General features: G+C 39.6%; 1 protein-coding gene across 3 annotated transcripts in view; it reads right to left on the minus strand.

The window, feature by feature from the left end:
• Positions 1 to 895: 895 nt before the first annotated feature.
• Positions 896 to 25,620, minus strand: part of EPC1 (enhancer of polycomb 1) — a 119,779-nt gene continuing 95,054 nt past the window's right edge. For all 3 annotated transcript variants that reach the window (XM_089668688.1, XM_089668689.1, XM_089668687.1), the window contains 4 exons: positions 13,962 to 14,080; positions 11,791 to 11,932; positions 11,306 to 11,690; positions 896 to 2,505 (listed from right to left, as the gene is read on the minus strand). In XM_089668688.1, the coding sequence (XP_089524814.1) occupies positions 2,433 to 2,505; positions 11,306 to 11,690; positions 11,791 to 11,932; positions 13,962 to 14,080 (719 nt within the window). In that variant the 3' untranslated portion in view covers positions 896 to 2,432. The remainder of the gene's footprint in view (positions 2,506 to 11,305; positions 11,691 to 11,790; positions 11,933 to 13,961; positions 14,081 to 25,620) is intronic.

The following is a 25,620-nucleotide window of genomic DNA, read 5'->3' on the forward strand; positions in this document are numbered from 1 at the left end:
CTTTTCCAATTCTCCAACCTCCCGTACTCCTAAAGAACCAAAATCTCATATGTGACCCAATCAGTATCAATTATTAAAATGCCAGCATACTAGGCTAGTAATAAGAGAAGGCCTCTACAATTGGAAGAATTGCTTCACAGCTATCATTGCTCCACATTTGTTTTCTCTCACCCCCATGATATTATATATCATACATAAGAGTATTTGCCCATGCCAGAGACCAACAGCTATTCTCCCGAATCTCCCCCCGAAATATATCTTTGACAATGTCTTTCTCCCCACCACCCACTGTTATCGCATCAGCATGTTTCTGTTTTGCAAAATATTCTGATGCCACAAAAAGTTTGTTCGTAAAATTTTTTTATAAAAATTACCTTCTGAAAAAAGTCTTTACCATTAAATCACAAACCTCTTAAATTGCTCAAAAACCTCAAAACAACTATAAAATGGGAAGATATTTTTCAATTTTTAATATTAAACTTTGTATCCCTAGCCGAAGGCTATAAGCAATTGCATTTATGCTCTACAAAAGACAGCTATCCTTTAACTGTTCACAGAAAGCTCATTTGTAGTACATTGAACTGAATGTACTGCAAATGAGTCCATTCCTCCAATCTGTGCTCTCTTCACGCTACAACCTCCAGCAAGAGCTTTACATCTTCACATCTGACAAATGTCCTGTATGTTGGATGATAAGGCCTCCACTTAATACATGACATTGTAAGCAGGGGCCAGCAGATGGAGCCACAGTGCTTAGTGGAGGATGAAGGAATCCAACATGCCAAAAAAAAAAAACAACTACCACTTTAACGCCACTACATATTTCAAGGGGAAAAAAGCAAAAAACAAAACCACGATTAAAAAAAAAAAAAAAAAAGGTAGACACGACAACAGATTCTTTTTTACGTGTTTTAATATTTTCCTTAATTTAGTGGGAGCTTTTCTGTCCTTCCATTTAAGAAACAAGTGCAGAACATTGAATTGAAATTGACAATGAACTTAGAGCAGAAATTAATACAGAAAAAAAGAAACATCACCACACATTTTTTTCTGTTTTGTCAACATGTAATGCCCTGGTTTTTATTTAGTGAGAATTCTTTTTTTTTTCCACAATGTGTTCCAGGATTTAAAAAAAAACCTCATGGATCATGTATGCCATTGGAACTGGGCATTCAGACTTCGCTACTGACAAAGCATTAGTAGTCTGTAAAGTACCATGCTCTTCACAGAAGAGAGCTCATATTTCCGAAGGAAGGCACCCGATAGTTGTGGTTCTGGCCCTGCAGCCTTCTGGAGAGAAAAATCGGGGAACAAAAAAAATAAAAAATAAAAAAATAAAAAGGAAAAAAGCTGGCTATTTTAGAAACTGGAATGATGATACACGTACAGCAATTACTGCATTCTTCTCCCTTATATCCTTTTTTTTTTTTTCTTAAGAACAAGTAAAGAATGAAGTCTTTTAACAATTACACAATAAAAAAATACAATTTTTTAAAGTGTTTTTTCTTTTTTTCTTAAAAAAAGGGCAGACAACATAAAAAAAAAAACTCCAGTTGAATGGACTCCATTTGCATACTTGATTTAACACTTTTTTGGTGTAGGAGGAGATGGGGCAGGAGGAGGGGGCTTGTTTATAAAGCAGCAACAAAACCTTTTAGTGCCTGAAGTACCAGAAACCACCCACGTGACGTACAGGTGAATGGGAGATGGGAAGATTTGAGACTTCATTATTATCTTGTAACTTCTGAGATTACAAAAAAGGAAGATCCCTATTGAGTACATTCCCCATTTAATAAATGATGCCTTTTTTTCTTAAGAATCTGTATGTATGTCACCATTTCTTCACATGATACACAGAGAACTCAGGGACCCGGTGGGGAACCAAGTTATGTTATACCATTTACAAAATACCAAGGAGTCCACAGCTACCTAACACATTTACTACAGCACAGGAACCAATGAAGGTACAGTGTACAAAAAACTGTAAACACGGCACAATAAATAGATAAAACAGCAGGTTCCGCACCATGCACATGATGTGATGACACTTCTCATCTCTATACAATCTCACACTCTTACTTTGTTGCAGTTTTTGTTTCCCGTTTTTTTCTTTTTATCCCCCCCAGTGCAAAGCATCACAAATGAACAGTTCTGTATTCAAGTAACATATATACAAGGGTATTACAAATATGCAGTACTGTACAGATAATTGCTGTATTCATAATTTACAGATGTTTTATTCTTTTCCTATTAACAGTACGAAAAAAAGAAAAGAAATCAAAGCATGAGAGATGTGCATTGCTGTTGAGTCCCCACAGCTGCCATGGAAACGCAGTGTGTGTGCTGCTTCCCATCATCCCTTGCATTCATAATGCTACTGATGCATAGCACCTAAACAAGTTCCCAAGGCTGCAGTCCTGTTCCTGTGGAAACTACGTCACTTCCATTGCTACTGTGTTGTCCGTTATACTGTTCAATGCTGGCTTTTCTGTGTCATGGTTTTCCCTGTTAAAAAAATAAATTCATGAATAATGCATAAAGAAAATAAAGACAACAAAGACAACGCAGGAAATAAAAGACCTTGGGTACTAGGCTCCTAGGGACAATATTTCAATGTGCTGTATCTAGTGGCAACTATTCTCTATGCAGGACATCAAAGTTTTTTACATTTATTGGACTGCTGTAAATATCTAGGGCAGGGTGTGTATTTCTTCAGTTTCCAAACCTGAGGCTTGTTGGATAGTTTTAGCATTTCTTTAGTTAGATGACAATAGCCAATGAAGTTAGATAGGCAGGCCACAGCTTCTGTGATTTCCCTCGATTCCCCCATAGACAGGGGTCGGGGTGCAGGGAGCTGTCCCTGCTTGGAGAACACAATTACTGCTAAAACTACAGCCGCTGGCAATAATCGCATGCTATAAATCGGACATGCTGCTTCTACCCGTCAATCAATGGATCAACTTGGGTACAATCAGCCTGCCCATAGAAGGCTCGAATCTTGGCCAGTCCCTTCTGAACTGGCTGAGATTCGATCCATCTATGGCCAACTTTAGCTTTGCATTTTTTATAACCACTCTTGCAAACTGAAAATCTACAGTCTTTGGAGAGGAAGAAGAAAAAACGCCAACAATCCCTTCTTGAGTAATTCAGCTTAAAGTAGAACTAAAGACAAAACTTTTTTTTTCATTTTGGATAGAGTAAGGTAGGGTTGTAATCCCTTTCACCATCTGTGACCATAGGGGAGATTTCCTTTTCCATGGTCAAAAGTGAAAGTGAGAGGAAATCCCTTCTAAAAGTGAGGGAATCCCAGGGTGTCACCAGAACTAGTGACCCCATTGGCAGATTTCTTGTTATTGTTCTGGTGTCAACCCAAAATTTGAGATTTGCTTTACTTTCACATTCGATGAGAACAGTAAACAGGACTAATACAGAGGGTGACTCTCCCTAACAGAGGCACCGGCCACAAATGAAAAAAAAAACAACCCCCCCCCAAAAAAAAACAAAAAAAAAAAAAAAAACACAAAAAAAACCACAAGTATTCAAATCCCTCTCCACTCCTATACAAACCTATAGTCCAGTCAAACATTTAAACAAAATCACATCAAAATTAAAGTTGGGTTAGCAAATTAATGCTGGATCTATTATGCTTTTTACACAGACTTTTTTTTTAGTAAAGCAAACACAAAAAAAAAAAAAAAAAAAAAAAAGGACTAGAGCCTTGTCTGCAGCTTGAAATAAAAATATTAAAATTTCATATGAAAGGTATCCAATTCACCTGACTAAAAGGAATTTTGACTTGCCTGTAAATTCCATATCTTGCACAGTACATAAAGTATTCATAGACCTTGGGTTATTAGGCTTGCATCATCAGGTGATTAGACACAGGCAAGCTTTCAAGGACATGCCTACTGGGTGTCTCCCCTATAACCCTACCCTATTCTGTGAATCCTCAGGTATGCAGCAAGCAATTCAGTTTAACCAAGGGATGGAAGGGAGGGTAGTCTGTTCTGTTCTGTACTGTAGTCTAGGATGTGGAATTTACAGGCAAGTCAAAATTCCTCTCATCTAAATCATACATTGCAGGACACAAGTAAAGTATTCAGAAGAGATGGGTGGGTAACATCTAGACAAAGAAAACTGTGTGAACTGGTCCTCCAACAACAACAACAACATGTACCCAACTTCAGAGTGCTGTTGCAAGAACTTTGTGGCCAAACCTGTATCCACAGAAGACTGGAGATCCACCTGGTAGAGCTTTGAAAAAGTATGAACAGAGGACCAGGTGGCAGCCTTACAAAAGTTGGGCTATAAAGCCCCAGTGCCAAAAAAGCCCAGAAAAAATCCACCAATCTGGTGAAATAGGTGCATAAAAGCAGAGATTTGTTATTGAGAGTGCAAGCTCTAATGACCAGACTTCTTATCCATCTTGCGATGGTGGACTTAGAAGCAGCGTGTCCCTTGCAAGGTCCTGAGGACAAGACAAATAGGGAATCCCATCTCTATGATTGAAGCTGTGGCTTTGAGGCAGACTAAGGCTGCATTCACACTGTCGAGTTTTGTTAGGGTTGGGGGTTAGTATTTTATTTACTGTCCTACTTACTTTGTTAGGATGTTTATTATTTTTCTTTTGGGTTAGGGGGTTAAGGTTAGGGGTTAATTATTTATTCATTATTTCTATTTATGTATTTAACATTTATTTATTCATTTATTATTATTTTTTTACATTTTTACATTTGAGCAGACAAAAGCTCAAAAAAAAAAAAAAAAAAAAAAAAAAAAAAGAAAGAAGGGCAAATCATGCATAACCACCCAAAAATGCGCAAATTGTGCATTTACATGGAATAAAAGAATGCTAAGAAAAATGCACAAATCTGCCAGATTTTGAAAAAATAAAGCTGCAGAACTTGTTTCAGCTGCAGGCGGTTGGCTTCAGGTGACTTGGAGTGGAGAATAATTTTTTTTTCCCTCAGTGGAGCTTCACGCTACAAAATGCTCAGGTGTGAATGGGGCCTAATGGCTCTGACTATATCCATGTAATGAATTTGCTAACTGAGGTGTAAGACAACCTCTTTGTGAAGTATGAGGAAAGACTCCTTATTAGAGAACCACACCTGACAGACATCATAGCGACTAAAAAGGCTACTCTGTAGGAGAGGTCAGCTAAGGGAATACCCCTTATGGGTTCAAAGAGTGAGTTCTGCAAAGTAGAGAGAACCAAGTTGAAGCATAGGATGCAGCAATAGGGGCTTAACACCTTGAAGAAAAGTCTACAAAGAAGAAAAATGGACAAAGCTGAAACCTATCTTTTTGGAGTGCTTAAATTGCTAGTAAACTGTAATTCAAAACTTGTACCTACAGGTAAGATAATAAGTCTTACCTGTATGTACTGTGAATATCTCCTAAACTCGATAGGAGATATTCACATTGGCTGCAGCTAATGACATCACTATACAAGTGCAGTGTGCGCTGCAATTAGGTAACACCAAATTCAAATGCACAAACGGCTGGAGAGCATGAAACTGGAAGGAAGACTGGGTGAAGATTGACGTGCTGGTTGCGGTGACAGCCCAACACTTAAAAGAGAAGTGTCATAATGTGATAGTATGCGGTGCACTAATCTTCTGTACACGCACTACGTCACATTGTAGCAACGTGTCATTTCTTCAGTGTTGTCACATGAAAAGATAGAATAAAATATTTACAAAAATGTAAGGGGTGTACTCACTTCTGTGAGATACTGTATATATAAAAAATTTTAATTGATCACCCAACTGAAAGTCTGGAGCATCTGAACTCTTCCATGGACATTTAGCAACAGCTGGAAAGGACAGAAATCCTTCATGAGAAAGCTGTGTGAATAATCTGATCTGGATACCCTATGTTCTGAAAAGGGCAAGACGTAGTGCCAAGACCTCTTGAATACTCTGGGAGCAGTGGATAGGCCAAAAGGCAGGGCGACAAACTAAAGTGATTTGTCTGCCACTGCAAAGCACAGAAAGTGCTGATGAGGAAGATAAACGGGAATATGCAGATAGGTATCTTGGATGCCATTTATTTCCTTTGTTTCAGAAAAGCAATTAATGACCTTGAGGAATCCATGTGAAATTTTCAGTATTTGTCGAGTGATTTTATGTGTGGAATAGGATGAGTACCACAACCCCCCTTTGGGCTTTATTACTGTGAAAACATGTTGAATAAAAATAGGATAAAAAAACTAGTATGAACAGGGCCAAGTCATGTGCTGAACGTTTAGGGTCCACACTCACTTTCAGTTACAAAAAGCGGAACACAAATGTATCCCTTTAAATCCCATGAAACTATACGCTAGTCAGTTGCGTTTTTAAAGGTTTGATGCATGTATTAAAAAACAATAAAAACCCCAACAACCACACACACCAAAAATGCATGGAAATCAAAAACGCATGAAAAATGCATGTCCAATTTCACAGGTGCATGCTGAGTAAGACACCCAGAAAATGCACTGCAGCACATCAAAACATCAGAAAAAACATATACAGTATCTTAGAATGTTGCTGTATTGTCTCCCTTTATATTATAAAGCGCTGAGCAAACTGTTGGAGCTATATAAATCCTGTATAATAATAATACTACAGTACATACAATTTTACCGTTTTTTGTTATGGAGCAGTGTGAAAGCAGCCAAAAACGTAACTGACCAGTGTGAAGTGTTCCATAGGATTTGAAGGGATGCACTTTTCATGTATTTGGCATCTGCTTTTTTTTTTTTTTAACTGAAAAACTGATCAATGTGAAAGGACCCTTAGGCTTAGAATTTGAAGTCTGTGTAGAGAAGATGAAGGGCTCGAGGTTTTGCAGAGGTAGAGGCTCCTGAGGCAGGGGGTTTTGGGATCTTCTGCTTTGCAAGAAAAACCGTTCCTCCTCTGACTTTAATTGGTCAAGTGCCTCCCCAAACAGGTGTTTTTTTTACAGGCAGCTTCAGCTGTCCAGGCTTTCAGCCACAAGACTGAGCATGTGAATGGAGATTAGGGCCAATATGGAAATGTATCGGTTACAGCAAATCCACACAAAACAGCACACAAGATAATTAAAATTATTACTATGTTGAAGTGGTTGTAAAGCCTTACATACACTATATTACCAAAAGTATTGGGACACCCCTCAAAATCATTGGATTCAGTTGTTCCAATCAATTCCATGGCCACAGGTGTATAAAATCAAGAACCTAGGCATGCAGACTGCTTCTACAAACATTTGTGAAAGAATGGGTCGCTCTCAGGAGCTCAGTGAATTCATGTGTGGTGCCGTGATAGGCTGCCACCTGAATAAGTCCATCCACGAAACGTCCTTGCTACTAAATATTCCACAGTCAACTGTTCGTGGCTGAGTTGCTGTTGTTCCCAGTTGCTTCCACTTTGTTATAATACCACGAAGTGGTAGGCCACGTAAAAAACGGGGTCAGTGCATGCTGAAGCGCACAGTACGCAGAAGTCGCCAACTGTCCTAGATTGTAAGCTCGAAAGAGTAGGGCCCTCTTACCCCTTGTGTGCTGTTTGATGTTACTGTACTGTTTCATGTATTGTCCCCCCCCCTCTGTTGTACAGCGCTGAGCAAACCCTTTGGCGCTATATAAACTCGATAAATAAATAAATAACTGTCTGCAGTCAACAGCTAAAACAAACTTTGTGTGGCCTTCAGATTAGCACAAGAACAGTGCATAGAGAGCTTCATGGAATGGGTTTCCATGGCCGAGCAGCTGCATCCAAGCCAAGTGCAATGCAAAGCGTTGGATGCAGTGGTGTAAAGCACGCCGCCACTTGACTCTAAAACAGTGGAGACGTGTTCTCTGGAGTGATGAATCACGCTTCTCTGTCTGGCAATCAGTTGGGACGTGTCTGGGTTTGGCGGTTGCCAGAACGGTACTTGCCTGACTGCATTGTGCCAAGTGTAAAGTTTGGTGGAGGGGGGATTATGGTGTGGGGTTGTTTTTCAGGGGTTGGACTTGGCCCCTTAGTTCCAGTGAAGGGAACTCAAAGTGTCAGCATACCAAGACATTTTTGGACAGGTTTATGCTCCCAACTTTGTGTGAACAGTTTGGGGATGGTCCCTTCCTGTTCCAAAATGACTGCGCACAAAGCAAGGTTCATAAAAGACATGGATGAGCGAGTTTGCGGTGGAGGAACCTGACTGGCCTGGGAAGAGTCCTGACCTCAACCCAATAGAATACCTTTGGGATGAATTAGAGTGGAGACTGCGAGCCAGGCCTTCTCGTCCGCCATCAGTGCCTGACCTCACAAATGCACTTCTGGAAGAATGGTCAAACATTCCCATAGACACTCCTAAACCTTGTGGACAGCCTTCCAAGAAGAGTTGAAGCTGTTATAGCTGCAAAAGGGCGGGACAACTCAATATTGAACCCTATGGACTAAGGCTGGGATGCCTTTAAAGTTCATGTGCGTGTAAAGGCAGGTGTCCAACTACTTTTGGCAATATAGTATATATCCAGTGAAGTGACTGGCCTCAGGTGATACACAGATGAAACCGATATGAAACAAATTCCCCTAAATAAGTTATACTTGTTTATCTGTAGTCCTCTCCCCTCTACATCAAAAGTGCAGAATATATACAGCCTGTTGGAGCTTCAAGAAAGTAGGGGGTGGGGAAACGGAAGAGCTCAGTGATGAGAGCTCATTGGAGGAAAGAGAAACATCCCCTTCACAGCACAAAGGAATAGAACGGAGGCTGTCGATCACAGGCTGTGTGCTGGATCTCCCTCTCCATTCCTCTTTCTCTCTTGGTGTGAGGAACGTTTGTCAGAAGTGACGCGTGCAGATAGAGGAACGAGACAGAACACAGAAATGACACTAAGTGCTCTGGATTATATAAACTATAGAGGGATATGTTTTAATATTTCACGTCGGAGGTTCACAACCACCTTAAAGCACAATTCTGGAAAACAGGATTTCATTGGTTGTTTATGGTCCAGTTAGCTGCAGTTTTTCATACTGAAATTTCAGGGAGATCTTGTTTGGGCTAGACCTGCCAAAGTAAGAGCATTTCAAACTTTCAATCTGCAGAATCTTTGAAAGAAGGAACAGAAAAGTTTTGTTGGCATTGGCAAGCATGTTGCGTGAATCTCTCTCTTTAACAATTCGGCAAGCTGGGGAAGAAAAATCTTCCGCACATTCTTTTAATACTGCCTCAATGACCTCTACATTTCCTTCTGTGTCCGCCACTTCCAGGGCAGACATATGGAGATCCAACTCAGGTAATGAAATGGAAGTAGAAAGGTGTGGCCTTTTTGAGCCATGGTCAAAGATGGCCGTGTTAAAGTGGTTATTTGTCAAAGAAATTCTGCTTTTGTCTGGTAGGCTGCTTGTTGCATGCCTGAAATAGAGCTAAAATCGGATGCAGAGACCGGTGTTAATGTCAGCTTTTGCTTGAATGTAAGGGGTGCCCAGTCACTCAGTGTTGTGTGGGCCGTCTGCAGAGTGAAGGTTAGTCTGCACTTTTGCAACGGCTCCCTTTCACCTGGTCTATAACACAGCTACTTGTGGGGGTATTCCTCTGTGGGGTACTCGCGGAGTAGGGTGTGGAATACAGGGTGTCTAGAATCAGACCACCACATCCCGGGTGTAACCCGCCCTGCACTGAAACCTTGTGGCAAAAAGGCAGGACAAGCAGATGAATACCTTATAAGGACTCTAGCAAAAATGGAGATAAAATGTGTGACCTGTCGTGTAATGTAACACCTGGGTCACCCACTTGAGACTAAGCTGAGTGGTTGAGTTTTAACTCTAAGCTTGAAAAGTTTACACTGTAGTGAATTCAAATATAGCTGATTTTTTACATTAAGGAAGGTCATAGGGAAGTCGAAATCCGAAAGTTCAGTTGAGCGAAAAAAGAAAATAGCTTATAGGATTGTGCCATCAATTGTTTTGTTCTAATAAAAAGCCATCATGCTGGATCAGGCACTTTAAATTGTGGCATGAAAATCGCAAGTCGCAGCTGGCATAATGATGCGAAAAGCTAACAATTTGACAATTTTTTGCATAGTCTATGGCCTGCTTAACAGTCAGACGCATACAGGGTGATCCTGTCTTACTTGTCCACAATGCTGTACAATATATAAAGTACAGGCTTCATTTGTCTTGGTGGACATACCCCTGAAGGAGTCTACAGGGACTGGATTCCATAAGATGGACCACTGCCCTGGACCTGTATAGCGGCCTACGGCCAACTACACATGTTGCACTAAGTGAAAACATGAGCGCCCATGCAGGATTCAGTGCCCAGAGCAACATTACAGGCAGTCCCAACAGCATGGGGTCCAGCTCCCAAGATTTACCAAGGTTACGCCAGTCCAGATACACCGCTTTCAATTGTGGCATTAGAAGACAGTGAGGAACTGATTGAAGAACCTGAAGAAAAAATAATAAAGAAAAATAATAAAAAAAAAGTAGTTAAGACAATAGTGATGATTTCTCTGCGAGGAAGAAGAGTTCCATCACCTTAGGTCACTACAAAACTGAGAAGTCAGGGACAGGGTTAGGGAGACGCTCAGTGGGCATGTCCTGAAAAGCTTTGCAGTGTCCAATCACCTGAAGGTACGAGCCTACAACTCAGGGTCTATGAATACTTTTCCTGTGTCCTATACAATTCAGATAAATCCTTTTCACTCCTTATACATAGAACACACACACTGCACTGTGTTTATAGCACTAATACGTAAACTGCACAAGTAATTATGTACATATTTATCAAACATCACATCACATCTAGGCAAAGCAATATTACAGTAGACTTGCTGAGTGCTTAGTTCAGCCTTTGCAAAATGTTGAAGTATTTGATCTCTTTGAAGAGGTGTGGAGCTTATGCCTAAAAACTTGAGCAAAGGAAATGAGGAGCTGTGATTCACAATCACCAATCTGACCTTGGATTCACTCTCTAATGTGCACCCATAAAAACTACAGACAACGTTAGATAACTCCACTTTGTACCTTCAGTTTTGGAAACAGACTATGAAAGGGGCCTGATAACTGCAACAGTTCACATTTGCTCCTTGAACGTATGTGGATCAAGTTTCTGCATCCATTGTAAAATCTATAACATTTCTGGGGCTACACCAGAATGGTGCCATGTGTCTGGAACATTTTTAAATGGCTTCCCAACACTTCTAATACAGTATGGCTAGCTCCACAAAAACAAACTGTGTCATACAATTCATGTATATGTGCAGTGTTGGAGCTTCCCAAGGACTGCCCACCATCACATTTTACAAATATATAAAAATTAACATGGAGCGCTTGTGTACAGTAATTCTTACCTCGGTACTCCATCCACAGAAGTTGCTGCTGGAATCTTGGGTACCTGACAGTTTGCTGCTGCTGCTGCAGCCAGCTTTAAGGCAGATGGGGCAACAGCACTTAAAGTCCTAGGTAAATGGCGTGCATTAAGGGTGTTCAAAGAGTTTACAGTGGCAACGGAGGAGGGTACAGTTAATCGGATGTTATTCCCAATCAGGACCTGAGTTGTTGCAGAATTGGCAGCAGTTACTTGGTGACTCAGAGTGCTGTGGGAAGTAGCAGTCTGTGTTATATTGGAAGGCTGTAGCAATGCTGAACCAGTCGAAGATGACGAGGATGATGACTGACTTGTGTGTACGAGTGCTGCAGGCGTATTACTACTGAGGTGTAAGCCCTTGTAGACTCCTGTCACAAAAAAAAAAAAAGGAAAAAAAAACTAGCGTCAACATCAGATCAATAAAGATCTTGAAAGACTCCAGAAACTAACAACTATCACAGTCAGTACCTGAGGCTTGAAGGATGCCATTCACTCCAATTCCAAGGACAACATCTTCCTTCATTTTGAAGGCCATCAGCTGCTCAGACGTTACCAAAGCTGTAACAGCAAACTGTGCACTAGCAGAGTCCAAGGTCTTTGAAACAAAACCCTACAAAATGGAAGAGAAAAAAACATTAAAATAGTCTAAGTATCAAACTAACACCCTGCCCTCCTCCCCAAAAAAAATAAATAAAAACAAAACAAAAAAAAACACTGCAAGGGTAAATGCTTATTTGGTTTAGGGGTACAGGTATAAGGTGTATTACTTACCTTATTCCAGTCTCCAGAACTGTTCTCAAGCTCTGGGTAAACTGTGTGGTTCCTCTGCATCAACAAATACAATGCAGGTCTATAAGCCCTTAACTGCACACTCAGACCAAACAAGCATTTAACTCTTGCAGTGCAGGGCCACTGCAAGGGTAGATTTCATTTTATTCTCAGAGTTCAGCTTTAACAGTCACACTAAAAAGTTGGATGCAATATCCAAGCCTCAAGCCACTGTTTTCAAAGCTAATCCAAAACCAATACATTTTATTTTAAAAAGTTTGTCAGCGAGATATACAGTACTCTCTCAATGATGGAATGTCAAAGGTTTAATGAAAACCTGTAATGGGAGAAATACAAGGGATGCCATTGCTGATCTCTTTGTGAAAATCCTAGTTGCATGGATGTTATAACTCACTAACTTCAATACTTTGAGTCACTGACCTAGGCAAAGTGTGAAGTTAAAAATCGCTATCTGTACATTTATTCTAGGACTACTGGTTCAACAGAATTAAAGTAAAAAGATGTCAGCATAAAGCCAGGAAACCAGTATTTGTTAATCAGGTATTTTCTGATGCAAGCTCAAGAGTAGACTGTAGGCATTGACAATAGACTGGCCTTACAGAAGTGGAGCTAACTTTTGATTTAAAATATAGCCCTTTATCGCTTCCTGTACACCCATACTGTACTATGTCATACTTAAAGCAGAGTTTGTATTTTTCATCCTTCTGTCTGTTTACACCATGCAGAACCACCTTGAATGGAACTATTATGTTAACCTGACAATATTTTACTACCTTCTGAAACTCTCCCATCTCTAAATTTCTTAGTATGCAATTTTGAAAATAAAAGGGAAGCTTTTACTAAGAGAAATTTGAAGACTGTCACTGCTGACCCAAGTCTGCAAAAGCTAGTTTGCTGGCTGTTATAGGTATGCTTTGGCTTCAATGATTTCTTACAGCCTAGGTTCACAATAATGCTGGTCCATAAGCATGTGTTTTTCAATGTGTTTTGTAGCTTGCTTTTGACGCGTTTTCATGCTTCATGTATTTGTTGTAGGAAGAGGACACTGGTAGTTAAAAAAACAAAACAGATTTGATAAATAAAATTGCCCAGAAATACAAAAGCATCTGCTTTGTACCAAAATAGCCAATCAGAATAACCTCTGTACTCCCTTAAGGATTACAATGGAGGGTATTCCTGCTTTGCTCATGTCTAACCTGTATAGACATCCACTATAACAGGCATAATCTGCAAATTGCGATGGCCAAAGAATATCTTTGCGTTGTGGTAATGTACCATGTACATTTCATGGTCATTTTGAATGACACCCCAATGCACAAGCACTCCATTACAAACTCTGCTTTTCGTCTGATTTTTGGACGTGTTATTGAGTCGGCAGCCAATTGCTTTTAATGGGTTTACTTAACGCAATGTACTTTTACACAAAAATATAAATGGGTCCTAAAAGGCTAACCTAAGTTTTTGGCAAGGGACATACTAGCAAACTGAAAACACAGCTGTTTGAAAGGGGATCATGTAACAAAAAACACGGCATGCAGTCCATTTATTCAAAGCATCAGAGCATGTCCCACTTCCATGTACGTCATAAATTAGGTGGCAAAACTTAAAGCAGAAAATTTCAAAATAAAAATAACAGGCAAGTAATCCTATGCGAATTTAAACTAATAAATAGGCCTGTGATGTTTATGTACAGTATGTGGCAATGTATGTACTATTATCTAGAAACCCAATTACAAATACACAATGAAAATGTAGTTATAGGTTACATTTCCTAACATAACCTTCAGCTATTTTGGTCTATGTTAATTGGAATGAGAATTGGATAACATGATACAAGAAAACTGCATTACCTGTGAAGTGTTGGCAGAAGAATTGTTATTGGCCTGCTGTTGATGTATTTGAGCAAGCTGCTGTTTCTGCATTAGTGCCAGTTGTTGTTGATGTTGCTGGTATTGTTCGGCTGTAAATGCTGAAAATAACAGTACTACATCAGAAAAGGATTAAAAAAATACTATGAAAATTCATATTTTCAGACCACAAGAAAGTATATCAATACAAACATTACAATAACCTTGCCAGAAAGCAGCTTGAAGATGTGTGAAAGTTGGATACTGAAAATTTACATTGCATAAACAGATTAGTCAAACATAGCCTGGTCTAGTTTTGGATAGAGTGATCTAAGAGATTAGAACTCCTGTCAGTTTTCACATCTATCCAGAAATCTGTTAGCGATATTTACTTTTACTTCCTGTCCTACTGGCAATGATTTCACAGGAAAGGAGGGAAAATCTGCAACAGGGACGCAGACAAAAATAAAGAGGTGATTGGGAGTCTAGCCTTTCCTTTGCTACTAAAGAAAATTATTTTTTTTCTCCCGTCTGTGTTGCTGTCTGATAAAACTTTGGCATTCCAGAAGGTTTTTTTACCTCACTTAATGTTTTGCTGGCAGATAGCAGTAAAAACCTGACAAGGGTTCTAACCTTTTCCCACTCTATCCAAAACGAAGAAAGGTTTTGGCTGGACTTTCACTTCACCTTAAAATACACAGTTTAAATTTAAAAAAAAAAAAAAAAAAAAAAATCTTAGAGCTCCATTTAAAGCCTGTGGAATTGAGCTTTGATGGGAAAAATTCAAAGTAATTTTGACATTAATTTCAGACACTTTATTTAAAATTCATTGCAGGTACAGGTCATCTACTTCAGCATTCCCACAGGCTTGTATAGGGAGAAAAGAAAGTCAACTAAAACCTGTGGAGGCATGCCCTTGAAGTTTTGAGAGTAAATGCGGGATACAGAAAACAGATAGCACAATGCTTACAACTTACTGTGCATGTCTTTACCATATGACAATTTCTATTGTTTACTATGGGTTTACTGAAGGTAAAACCTAGTACACACAGAGAAAATCTGACAAAAATATGTACCACTTTCGGAGCGATCGCTTGATAATCTGATCGTTAGTACACAGCTTTCGAGAGCCGATCGTACACAGCTTTTGAGAGCAGATCATGACATTTTGTGTGAAAATATCCAAAAGGGACGAGCACAAACTGTGCCTTACACAGACTGCGCATGCTCGGAAATACATTACATCGCTTCTGAAGTTGTATTCTGTTTTATGAGAATTTTCATAAATGTAGTTACCTATTAATTTTCAATAGGAGACTAGTATGCAAAAAAATAAATGCATAACACGGACTATAATTCGTCTAGTATTCTCATCATGTCATTACTCTAGTATTCTCATCATGTGTACAAGGCTTAATTATGTCACAAAAACACTTGTGTGATTAGGCTCTGAGATAAGCATCCATCCGACCCATGTGCCATTTACTAACTGGTTCCAAAGCAGTGGATTAATTAGCAGCCGGCAACTGCAGTGATTTTTTTTTCTGTCAAGGAACTAGGAACTTCAGCTATTGCTGTAGTTTCCTGTGGGGAGATAAATATATATATATACACACACCTATCAATCAGCACACAGAGTTTCAGCCATGTTTTCCTGCCTATGCGCTTCCATTTTTTTTTTATTTGTCAAAGCTTAAATTGAACAAGCTGAAGTTAGAAGCCGACTGGCTACCAAACCGAGCTGCAGCAGATTTTGCACTCTACAGTTTTAGTAAATCAACCCCATAGTGTTAAGTCTGGGAAGAGTTGAAGTTTGTAAACTCCTTCTATTCAGTCTATGGTAACGTGCCATAAATGCGTCTTTGGCATTTACAGTGCATTTGGTTCATGTTCCTTGTTATATTATTTTGCAAGTTTGCCTTAAAATCAGATCCCTTACCTCTCATCTAACTCTCAACACCAGTTATTCCAAAACACACAAATTACCTTGAATGGTAAAAGCTACTACTTAGGTGTTTGTGTCAAAACCACCGATTTGCCACTTTTGAACATTTACAACATACTAAATTTACCCGCAGTCACTAAACATACATACATATATACACACACACCTCAGCATAAATGAGTAATCCCCACAAGATTTGCCAGAAAACCTTTACTTATCTTTTAGAATCAGTATTTTCTATGGGACACTATACTACAAAATACTCCCACAAATGCGGGACATTAATAGCAAACAAGATTTGTGAATTAGCACACACAAAAGTATTTTTCCTAATAAATTCATTCAAGATCATATCGCAAAAAATGAATACACCCCAATGAAAGTCTTAGGAGCAAAGCTAAATTTTAGACAACAAAATCCTAACTAACAAGAATTCAACTACGGGTGAGTCTAATTATTCATTAAACAGGTGTCCCGCTGACAGTTGATTATAAAAGGGCATTCCCATTTCATGCTGTTAGCAATGACACCACATGGAAGAGAAATGTCACAAGGCCTGAAAAAGAAAATAAGTTCTTCACACAAGAAAGTTGAAGGCTACAAGAAGATCAGCAAAGCTTTACTTATCAGTCATAATACTGTAGCAAAAGTGATACAAAAATTTAACAAAGATGGAAATGCAACCATCTCACAGAGATGTCCAGGCCGTCCACAGAAGTTAATACCTCGACAGGAGTGTCTTCTGTTGAGAAGGGTTGAAGAAAATCGCCATGCAAGTTCACTGCAGTTAAGTAAAGAAGTAAAAAGCCAAATTGGGTGACTGTTTCCTGTGACACAATACGGCATACACTGCAGAGGAATGCCATGCATGGGTGTAATCTACATAAAACCCTCTCTTGAAGCCCATGCACAAAAAATCCCATCTAGAATTTGCCAGGGCCCATGCTGAAAAAAAAAAGAATACAACTGGGATTCTGTACTCTGGAGTGATGAGACCAAGATAAATGTTTTTATGATGGCTACAAAACTGTACGGCGTCGCAAAGGTGAATAGTACAAAGAAAAATGCATGGTGCCTACAGTAAAACATGGTGGCTTTGTCCTTTTGTGGAGCTGCATGAGTGCTGCATTTCATAGATGGCCTCATGAATTCACAGATGTACTGCTCTATATTGAAAGAGAAGAAGATGCTACCATCACTCTGTGCCCTTGGTCATCATGCACTTTTTCAAAATGACAATGATCCAAAACACACATCTAAGACCACTGTTGCATTTCTGAAGAGTAGGGTGAAAGTGATTTAGTGGCCAAGTATGTCTCCCGATCTGAACACAATTGAACACCTATGGGGAATTCTGAAGAGACAAGTTGAGTATCACTCTCCATCCAGCCTCTAAAAGAGGTTGTTCTTGAAGAATGGAAAAAGATAGATGTTGCAATATGTCGCCAACTTGTTCATTCCATGCCTAGCAGACTTGGTGCTGTCCTTACAAATCATGGAGGTCATACAAAATACTAGATGGAGTAGTTTTTGTTGTGGGGTGTATTCATTTTTTCATCAAATAATTTGAGCAAAAGTGATTATTTTGGAATCCAAGTTCTATTAACCTTACTTTAAATGAACTGAATGTTCTATAAAACTCAGTTTTGTCAAAATTTTGGAAATAGCTCATGTTCATTGAGATATTGATTAAAACCCTACTTTTCAAAAGGGTGTACACATGTATGCTGAGCACTGTATATTTAATATCTGCTGGTATCCACAGACAAGGGAGATATTTCACAGACTAGAAAGCAACTAATAACATATCTTACAGAGATATTTTTAATAGGGCTGAAACTAATTGACATAATCGATGTATATAGTTGCCAACTATTTTCAGAATCTATTAGTTGGTCAGCTGGTTAGTTGGCCTGCCTACAGAACACATTATTTGTTTACATATTAGGAAATACAATGCAGCACACATACAGCTCAGTACACTGTTCATACATGTAAGTTAATTCCTGAAGACTTTTGAATGTGAGGAGCAATGCTTCATGGGACATGTAGTCCTGGGCATAAGGAAGAAGTGAGTTATTCTAAAGACAGAAGTTTTTTTTTACTTTGCTATGGGGTACTCTATACTATACTGTACAGTGTGGTATGGGGTACTGTGAAAGCAGGAGGCTCTAGAACACCTGTGGGGAACCCCAGAAAAGGAGAACCGGGGCTGCTCTGTGCAAAACCATTCCACAGAGCAGGTATATATGTCAAGTTTGTTGTTTGTAAACATTGGATTTTTTTTTTTTTTTTTTAATCATTTTAAGGGCTCTATGCAGAGAGGATCAGCATCTGATCCCAGAGAAGCTGGGGGTAATATAAAGAATTACAATAACATTTAAAGTAAAACTTTACCAGTATTGTGCAGTATATTTAAAAATGATTATATCCATGCAAAATAAAAAGTCTCAGCCCTTAGTACTACTTTAATAAAAAAGATTTATATTCTCCCCCCAACCCTTCATATGTTTGACTCCCAGTTACATCATTCGCTCGTGTGTGTTTTAGATTAATGTCTGGTGAGAATATTCATACAAATATTTGAAAATTCTTTGTACATTCAATGAATGGACAAATGTTGTTCGTAAATTTCACTGTGGGAGAAAACAACTGTCAATTTGACACCACTATTTGAAAATTTCATTAAAAAAAAATTTTCGTTTGATTTTCTAACAAAAAAATTTGACAGGAGGCACAGGTAGCTTGCATCAAGCTACCTGCCTATGGCAGGAGAGTGCCATGAATATTACATTATCATCCTGTCTGAAAATCTGCAAAATAGCATTTTAGGTGTTTTTTTTCTTCCTTTAAACAAAAATTTTGATCTGAGTTTGATGATATGTACGTGTGTGTACGTGTCTTTTGACTGTTATTCTCCGAGTGGATTAGAGGTTTTGTTCCCTAACCAAATAGCTGGTTATTTGTATTCATCACTGCATATAGTGATTCAAGAAAAAAAAAAAATTGTCTTTTTAAATTTACATAACTAAATTATACACCAAGCTTTTTTTTATATGTTTTTATCCGATTAATCAAAACAATAATAGACCAACTAATCGATTATGAAAATAAAAGTTGCAGCCCTAATTTTTAAGATTATACTGTATAAGAACACAGAATGTAAACATTTCTTTGCTCATAATCTCATAGCTTTCAAATGCAAGTTAGTCATGTGGTAATAAAAAGGTAAAATTGGACAATTCTAGCATTAAAGTAGAACTCCAGGTTTTATTTCACTTTTAATAATTCGCTAGGACCCAAGCTGAACCAGACAAACCATTTCTGTTACAAAATGATGTTACTGCTGTGTGTGCTCTAATATTAGCTACATACAGTAGGCCGTGCTGTATTCAGGCAGCAGTTAGACCAACTTCCAGTCTGCTGTGGGAATTAAGAGTTGGGCTGAGTGCTTCTCTGCCATTCAGGAGAAGGCTTATTTTTGACAGATGAGGTCAAGATTTCCTATCAGCCAATCAGAGTAAGCCTTGAATTCAGTGATAAAAATACAAGGCTTCTCTAAGACAGAGAAGTACTTAACCGGACTATTGTGGCAACAGGCAGGAAATCACCTGTACTGCTGTTGAAATGCAGTGCCACTTTCTGTATTGCAGCTAATGCTACTACAGTCCATTACAGCACACAGCAGCCACATCCTTCTGCATTTGGAATCGTTTGTTAGCGGAGCCCAAGCAAACTAAAGTGTAATGAAACTTGTACTTCTATTTTAACTGCTTCCCCTCCGCCCTATAGCAGACATACTGCTACAGGGCGGCAGGGGTGCGCAAGATCACGTATATATACGTAATTTTGCTGTTCCAGGTAGGGGGTGCGCACAAGCCCTTTCTGCGCCATCATTTGCGGCCTCGGCTGTCAATCACCAGGTCCCTGCCGGTGATCGTTGAGTATCTCTAACGGGGGAGAGTCCTGTATGTAAACAATACAGATCTCTCCCCTCTCAGCTCCTGCACACTGCTTTGTATGGCTCTGCATAATTGGGTAAATCCTCTGGCAGGCAAGTGGTTAACATTCATGTCTGTAAAAGAGTATACAAAGTAGATTGATATACTTATCTCACACACTTAAAAAATGGGGGAGGAGAGTATAGCCATGATAATACACAGCACTCATTCCTATGGCAGCTCACTATAACAACTATTAGATCACAATGAAAATTCTTAGCAAAATCCCATAAGTGGTTTTAAAATGAACCTTTCATTTACCAAATTTTTGTAGAATCAAAAGGTCAAATTCAACCATTGGTCTTATAAACTCACCTACATAAACAGTGCTTCAGTGTTTACCCAGGACCTAGTTATTTCCCCTTTTGGTGCTGCCATATTGCCTCTCACACAGAGGTGAAGCCAGGCTGTCAATCACAGCCCACACGGCCCTTTTCTATGACAACTGTGGCTCACTTCTTTCTTCAGGGCAGCAGACATAAGTCAGCAGGAGTGCTTAGAGATGGAGAGAAGTTTAGCTGCGGACTTTGAAAAAGTACAAATTTATAAATCATAAACAGATCTATTGTTCTTCCTGGGTTGTACAATTTGAAAGGCACTGCAGATAAAACACATGTTGCCAGTTACAACTACGCTTATATGCTTAGGATAGTAAGGTCCACCTTAAAAAGGACAATTGTACTTTCAATGGGTTTGTTTCTTTTTTCCTTTTAACATTTTTTTTTTTCATAACATGTTACATCCATAACTATCTGACTGGCCCCCGATGCTCCCCTCGCAAGCTTTCACAATTTAAAAAATGTGAAAAAAAAAACGTGGCTGTGCTCCGCCTGACCGAGTCATTCATTCACAGTATTCTGTGAGTGGGAAAAACACAAGTCCCGTCAGCCTTCGCAGCTGGCAGCCTGTAGTTTCAAATGAACTACCACGGTGCTGCAAAGTGCCTTGGTAGTTCATTGAGCCTTCCTGTCAACAGTATCTGCTTGCTTGTACGGGATGTACGAGCAAGCAGATATACTGACAGGTCAGGGGGAGACCTGCATGGCACCAGTGATCTGCAATGCTGTGGAGGATCCACAAACACACACACAAAAAAAAAAAATTAAATGCACATTTTTTTAACCTGCAAAAAAATTAGCATTTATCATTTTTTGTTAAAAGGTGAACTTATGCTTTAATCTCTGCTGTGCAACCCTGCTTAGAGCCACGCAGCACTTTCTCCAAAGATGGCCACTATACTTTACATACGCACTGCAGATTCATTCATATGGCTTCCCCGTAGGAATGAATGCCTTAAGCAGTGGTTTGGAGTATGGCTTTCTCATGGGAGAAAATGGGGGAGCGGTGCAAATAAACAGTACAAACTGGCCATTTTCGGAGAAATGTCTGCATAGCAGAGCTGCACAGCGAGGCTCCTTGGATTGTGGCAGAAGGTTGTTTCAGGTGGGCAGCACTCAGCAGGGCTAGGGGAACAAAGCAAAAAATAAGCAAAAAACCTAAGTATAGTTATACGTAAAATAATTTACAGTAGATATTAGAAAGCATCAACTTTCAAAACACTTTCTATGGATACCTGATTAAAATACTCAGGATTCCCTAGTCTGAAACTGTATGTAGCATTAAGTACAACACACCTCGAGGCCTACATATAAAATACCAACTTCAAAGATAGACTAAAAGAGACAAGGAACTACAGTTGTTAAAGCAGACTATTCAAAAATATGCAAATGAGCCAACAAAGCTACAAAAATGGCAGAATTACATTAATTAAAAGCTCTTTTCAGCTCTCAAGCCATCACATATCTACGGGAACCTAGCTCATCTCGATCATCTTCAATGAAGAAGGAAAAAAAAAAAAAAAACCTTGCAGACCGTTGCAAACTGTTGCAGTTGGCTGCCCAGGTATACAGAAACAGGTCGTGAATACTGTAAACCACTCACAGACTTTGCCAAGCAAGGGGCAGCCCAATTTGTGTCTGTCATTATTTGCTTGATAAATGTTCTACCCCTCTATTCCGAAGCATTATACTGTAGTGGCTGCAAGCAGCTTCCACCCCATCAGAACAGCAAATATACAACCCTCAACACAGGTACTCAACTTCATTTATTTAATAGTTAACATGTCACAAACCTGGACAACAAAAACTGGACAACGCCTGAAAAAAAAAAATAAAAATATATAAGCATAGATTGTTATCTTCAGTGGAAAACTGTATGTAAAAAAAAAAAAAAAAAAAAAGCTTAAGGTATATCTAAACCCAAGAACAAAATAATGTAATTACTGTATACTGCAGCTTATCAGTTCTTAGATCTGGTGCCAGTATTAATTTTTCAGGCAGGATTTTTGTACTTGCTGTGAAATACTTTTCTTTCACTGATGGACACAAGAAGTCATTCACTTTTATGGTTGTGCTGCTGCCTACAGGAGAACTGGATACTGGCAAATGAAAACTGTATGCCAGCACAGGATAACCACATCTATTTCCAGCATGCCTCAGTTTTGTAGCAAAGCAGTACCGAGAGCATGATCATAAAAAAAAAAAAAAAAAAAAAAAAAAAGGGGACCAGTGTCTCTCAACGAATTCCAACAAATATTTTATGGTTGGTAAAAGAAGAATATCATCCTTTAAAAAGGGTAACATTCACCTTCGAGACATCCGAAAACAGTCCAACAGAAGGATTGGGGGAAAAAAAGGCAAACAAATGCAAAGAGACCCAAGGGGAAAAAAACTCCACAAACAGACTGGGGACTGCCTGCTGCAGCTAAGGCCCACCGGAAGCATTGTCGCCGGAATCAGATGAGGCCTTACATCCACCTGGCAGCCTTGAAAAGCCGGGAAACCATAGCTTGATGCCAAAAAGCCCAAGAACCACTGACAGAGTTCGTAAAATGTGCCACTGGGTCTTGAAGACTATAAAAACTTAACTGACAGTCTGCCTGAGCCACCTAGAGATGGTGAATTAAAAAGTCAGTACACCCTTACGGGATCCATCCAGGTAACAAAACAGGGACTCGGATTTTACATAGGAAACCATAGCTAAAATACAGACTCACAGCACAAAGCACACGAAGGTCTTGTGGGGGGGGGGGGGGGGGGGGAATTCCCTTTTGGTAAACAGCAGGCAGAGGGATGGATGAATATATGGGATTATTCCTAGACAGAGCTCAGGCCAAACATGTTGGTGCCAGCTCAGATTTCTTAAGACTCAGTACCCATCTGAACTGTTGCAATGTCTGAACAGTCAAGGGCACGTTGTCTGACAGAGCTTGAGCAGACTGATCCCACAGAGGTGATCCCACAATGGGGGATTGCTATGAAAGCACAGCAAGGATAGTATTGGGACAAGAACCTTGGTCTCAAACTGTAAGCACAGGGGGCCCAAAGCAAAGTGTGGGAAATGTTAGTGCGCTGAAAAGCTGGGGACATGCAGCTACACATCCTTTATGTCCACAGAAGCCAGGATGACAAATCTGGCTGCTTACATGTGGAATTTCTGAGCCTTAAGATGCAAGATGGGGTGCATGCCCCTTTTGGATTCAGCAACTGTGAAAGGTTGGAGTAAAAACCCTAAACCCATTCTGTCACTACAAGGACAACACCACCACCATGATCCAGAACGCCTGAGAGAACTAGATGAAGATCTGCTTATCTGTGTGGTGATACAAAGGTTGGAGGTGAGAGCTGAGGAGGGAGTTGGGAGTGAAACCCTAGCCCCTGCACTCAGGCACCTGAAATGAAACTAAATGTCTGCGTAGGTTAAAGCACGTGTAAACCCTCACCCTGTAAGACAACCCATTCGGTTACAAATAGAAATGAAAGACGAAATAAAAAAATATATAAAACCTTTTTTTTTTTTTATAAGTGACCACATAACCATTACCTCAGCTGCAGCAGGAGCTTAGAGAGCTGTGGGGGAGGAGAAACAGCAGCATATTGAACTTTCCAGTGAATGGCTGTGCTGGGGGGAGGAAGGGTTTGAGGGAAGCCATGTCAGCATAAGCCTGATCATTGGATTAGCTCCCAGCAGAGCCAGAAAGCCAACCATGCTTTGCTCTCATGCTTAGTGTGGTTAGTTTTCTATAGGAAAGCAGAGGGTCTGGCAGTAACACCAGGGACTTCACAAAAAGGAAGCAAGACAGAGTACAGGATACTTTCATAGACGTACATGGTATAGCAAACACATACCAGGAATATAAAATGTTGGGTGTACATATTTTGTTCCCTCTGCCTTCACGCTTTTCAGACGCAGATTTTGCAGTATAAAACTTTAGCCAAAGTATCCAGTACATGTATACGGTCCCATTAGGTGGGAAACCTCCAGTAGCTTGTCATGCTTAGCTTAAAGATACAGCCATTTGTTTAAAATGTTCTATGCCCATGGCATCAACCACAGTAGCAATATGATCCCTTTTATTGGGCTTAGTCCAACCAAACAAGGTTTGGTAAAGCAGGGTCACAACAAAGACTGGATAAGCAGAAGGACTTAAAAAGGAGTGGTGCATCTTCCACTGGAATTCTGATCACCTTGTTAAGTTGGGACACTGCTGGATCCATGATGGGCTCCAGAACAACATGCCCAAAGCAGGCTCAGGAAATTTTCATCATATTACAAGTGCAAGCTTAAAACTTCAAACAAGCCCAATAGCTCTTGAGAGGTGGTTCCTACACAGCTAGGCTTCCCTTAATGGGCACCTGACAGAAGCTCAAACCATAAAAATACAGAAAGTAGAACCAGACGGAAACCAGATGAGAGAGTCCAAAATAATTAATTGTTTGTAGTAATAAAAAAAAAAAAAAAACCCAATGCATTTTGGGCACGACTCCATTACCCCTTTATCAGGGCTGAAGCATAGAACATAAAATATACTGTTGTCATAATGATTAAAAATGTCTGAATAGGCATGTACATGAGTAGAAACCGCAAGACACCACACAACAAAATTGTCAAATGAACTTCAGTTGTCTCAAAGGAATACATTTTAAAGAATACAAACCAGATACATAGTAAAACATCAAAGAAAGCAGATATATAAATGTAGACATATACTTAACTGCATCAAAAAGAAAATGTGCAAGAAAGTACTAAATAACAAGCTGCTGAAAAAAGACTAACTGGTTACTAGAAAAAGTACTAAAACCAAACCAACAGACCAAGCTGCTGAAACAAAACTAAATTTCATCAGTCAAATGGTTTATTTCAACAGCTTGATCTCCTAGTGTGTTTTACAAACCTAGTAAAAACCTAAGCCAAAAGGGCAAAAGAAAGCCCCGACAGCTAGGAAAGACTCACAAGATAGAATAGACTCTAGGATCAGACGGCAACATGGCTTCTGGACTGCAGAAGGCATCTGCATCATTGGGCAAGCTGCAAGCAGTACTGGAGCAGTTAAACTCGGACATGTTGCAGTGGATGTCCAGGTTGACCATGGTCAATGCAGCCAGGCAGCACAAAGATTAGAGTTCCACATGACTCTTTTACAAGCCAAGAGCAGCAGGGAGATGCATCCTCATGTTTAATGTCAGGAAAGAGTGCAGTGCGCATACAACACTCCACCCAACGACATACATCAGCGCCCAGTCCTTCAGCATTAACACTGATGGGAGTGGAAACCAGAAAAATGTAAAGGCACCCAATGACCAAGTACATGAGGTAACTACCAATGCTCAGCCCAATAGGTCTAGTCACCGAGTCTTCAGAAATTGGGCAATGCCAA

This window comes from Staurois parvus, unplaced genomic scaffold (assembly GCF_062004578.1).
Source record: "Staurois parvus isolate SC_StPar_1 unplaced genomic scaffold, SC_StPar_1.0 ptg000061l, whole genome shotgun sequence".
Taxonomy (NCBI): Eukaryota; Metazoa; Chordata; class Amphibia; order Anura; family Ranidae; genus Staurois; species Staurois parvus.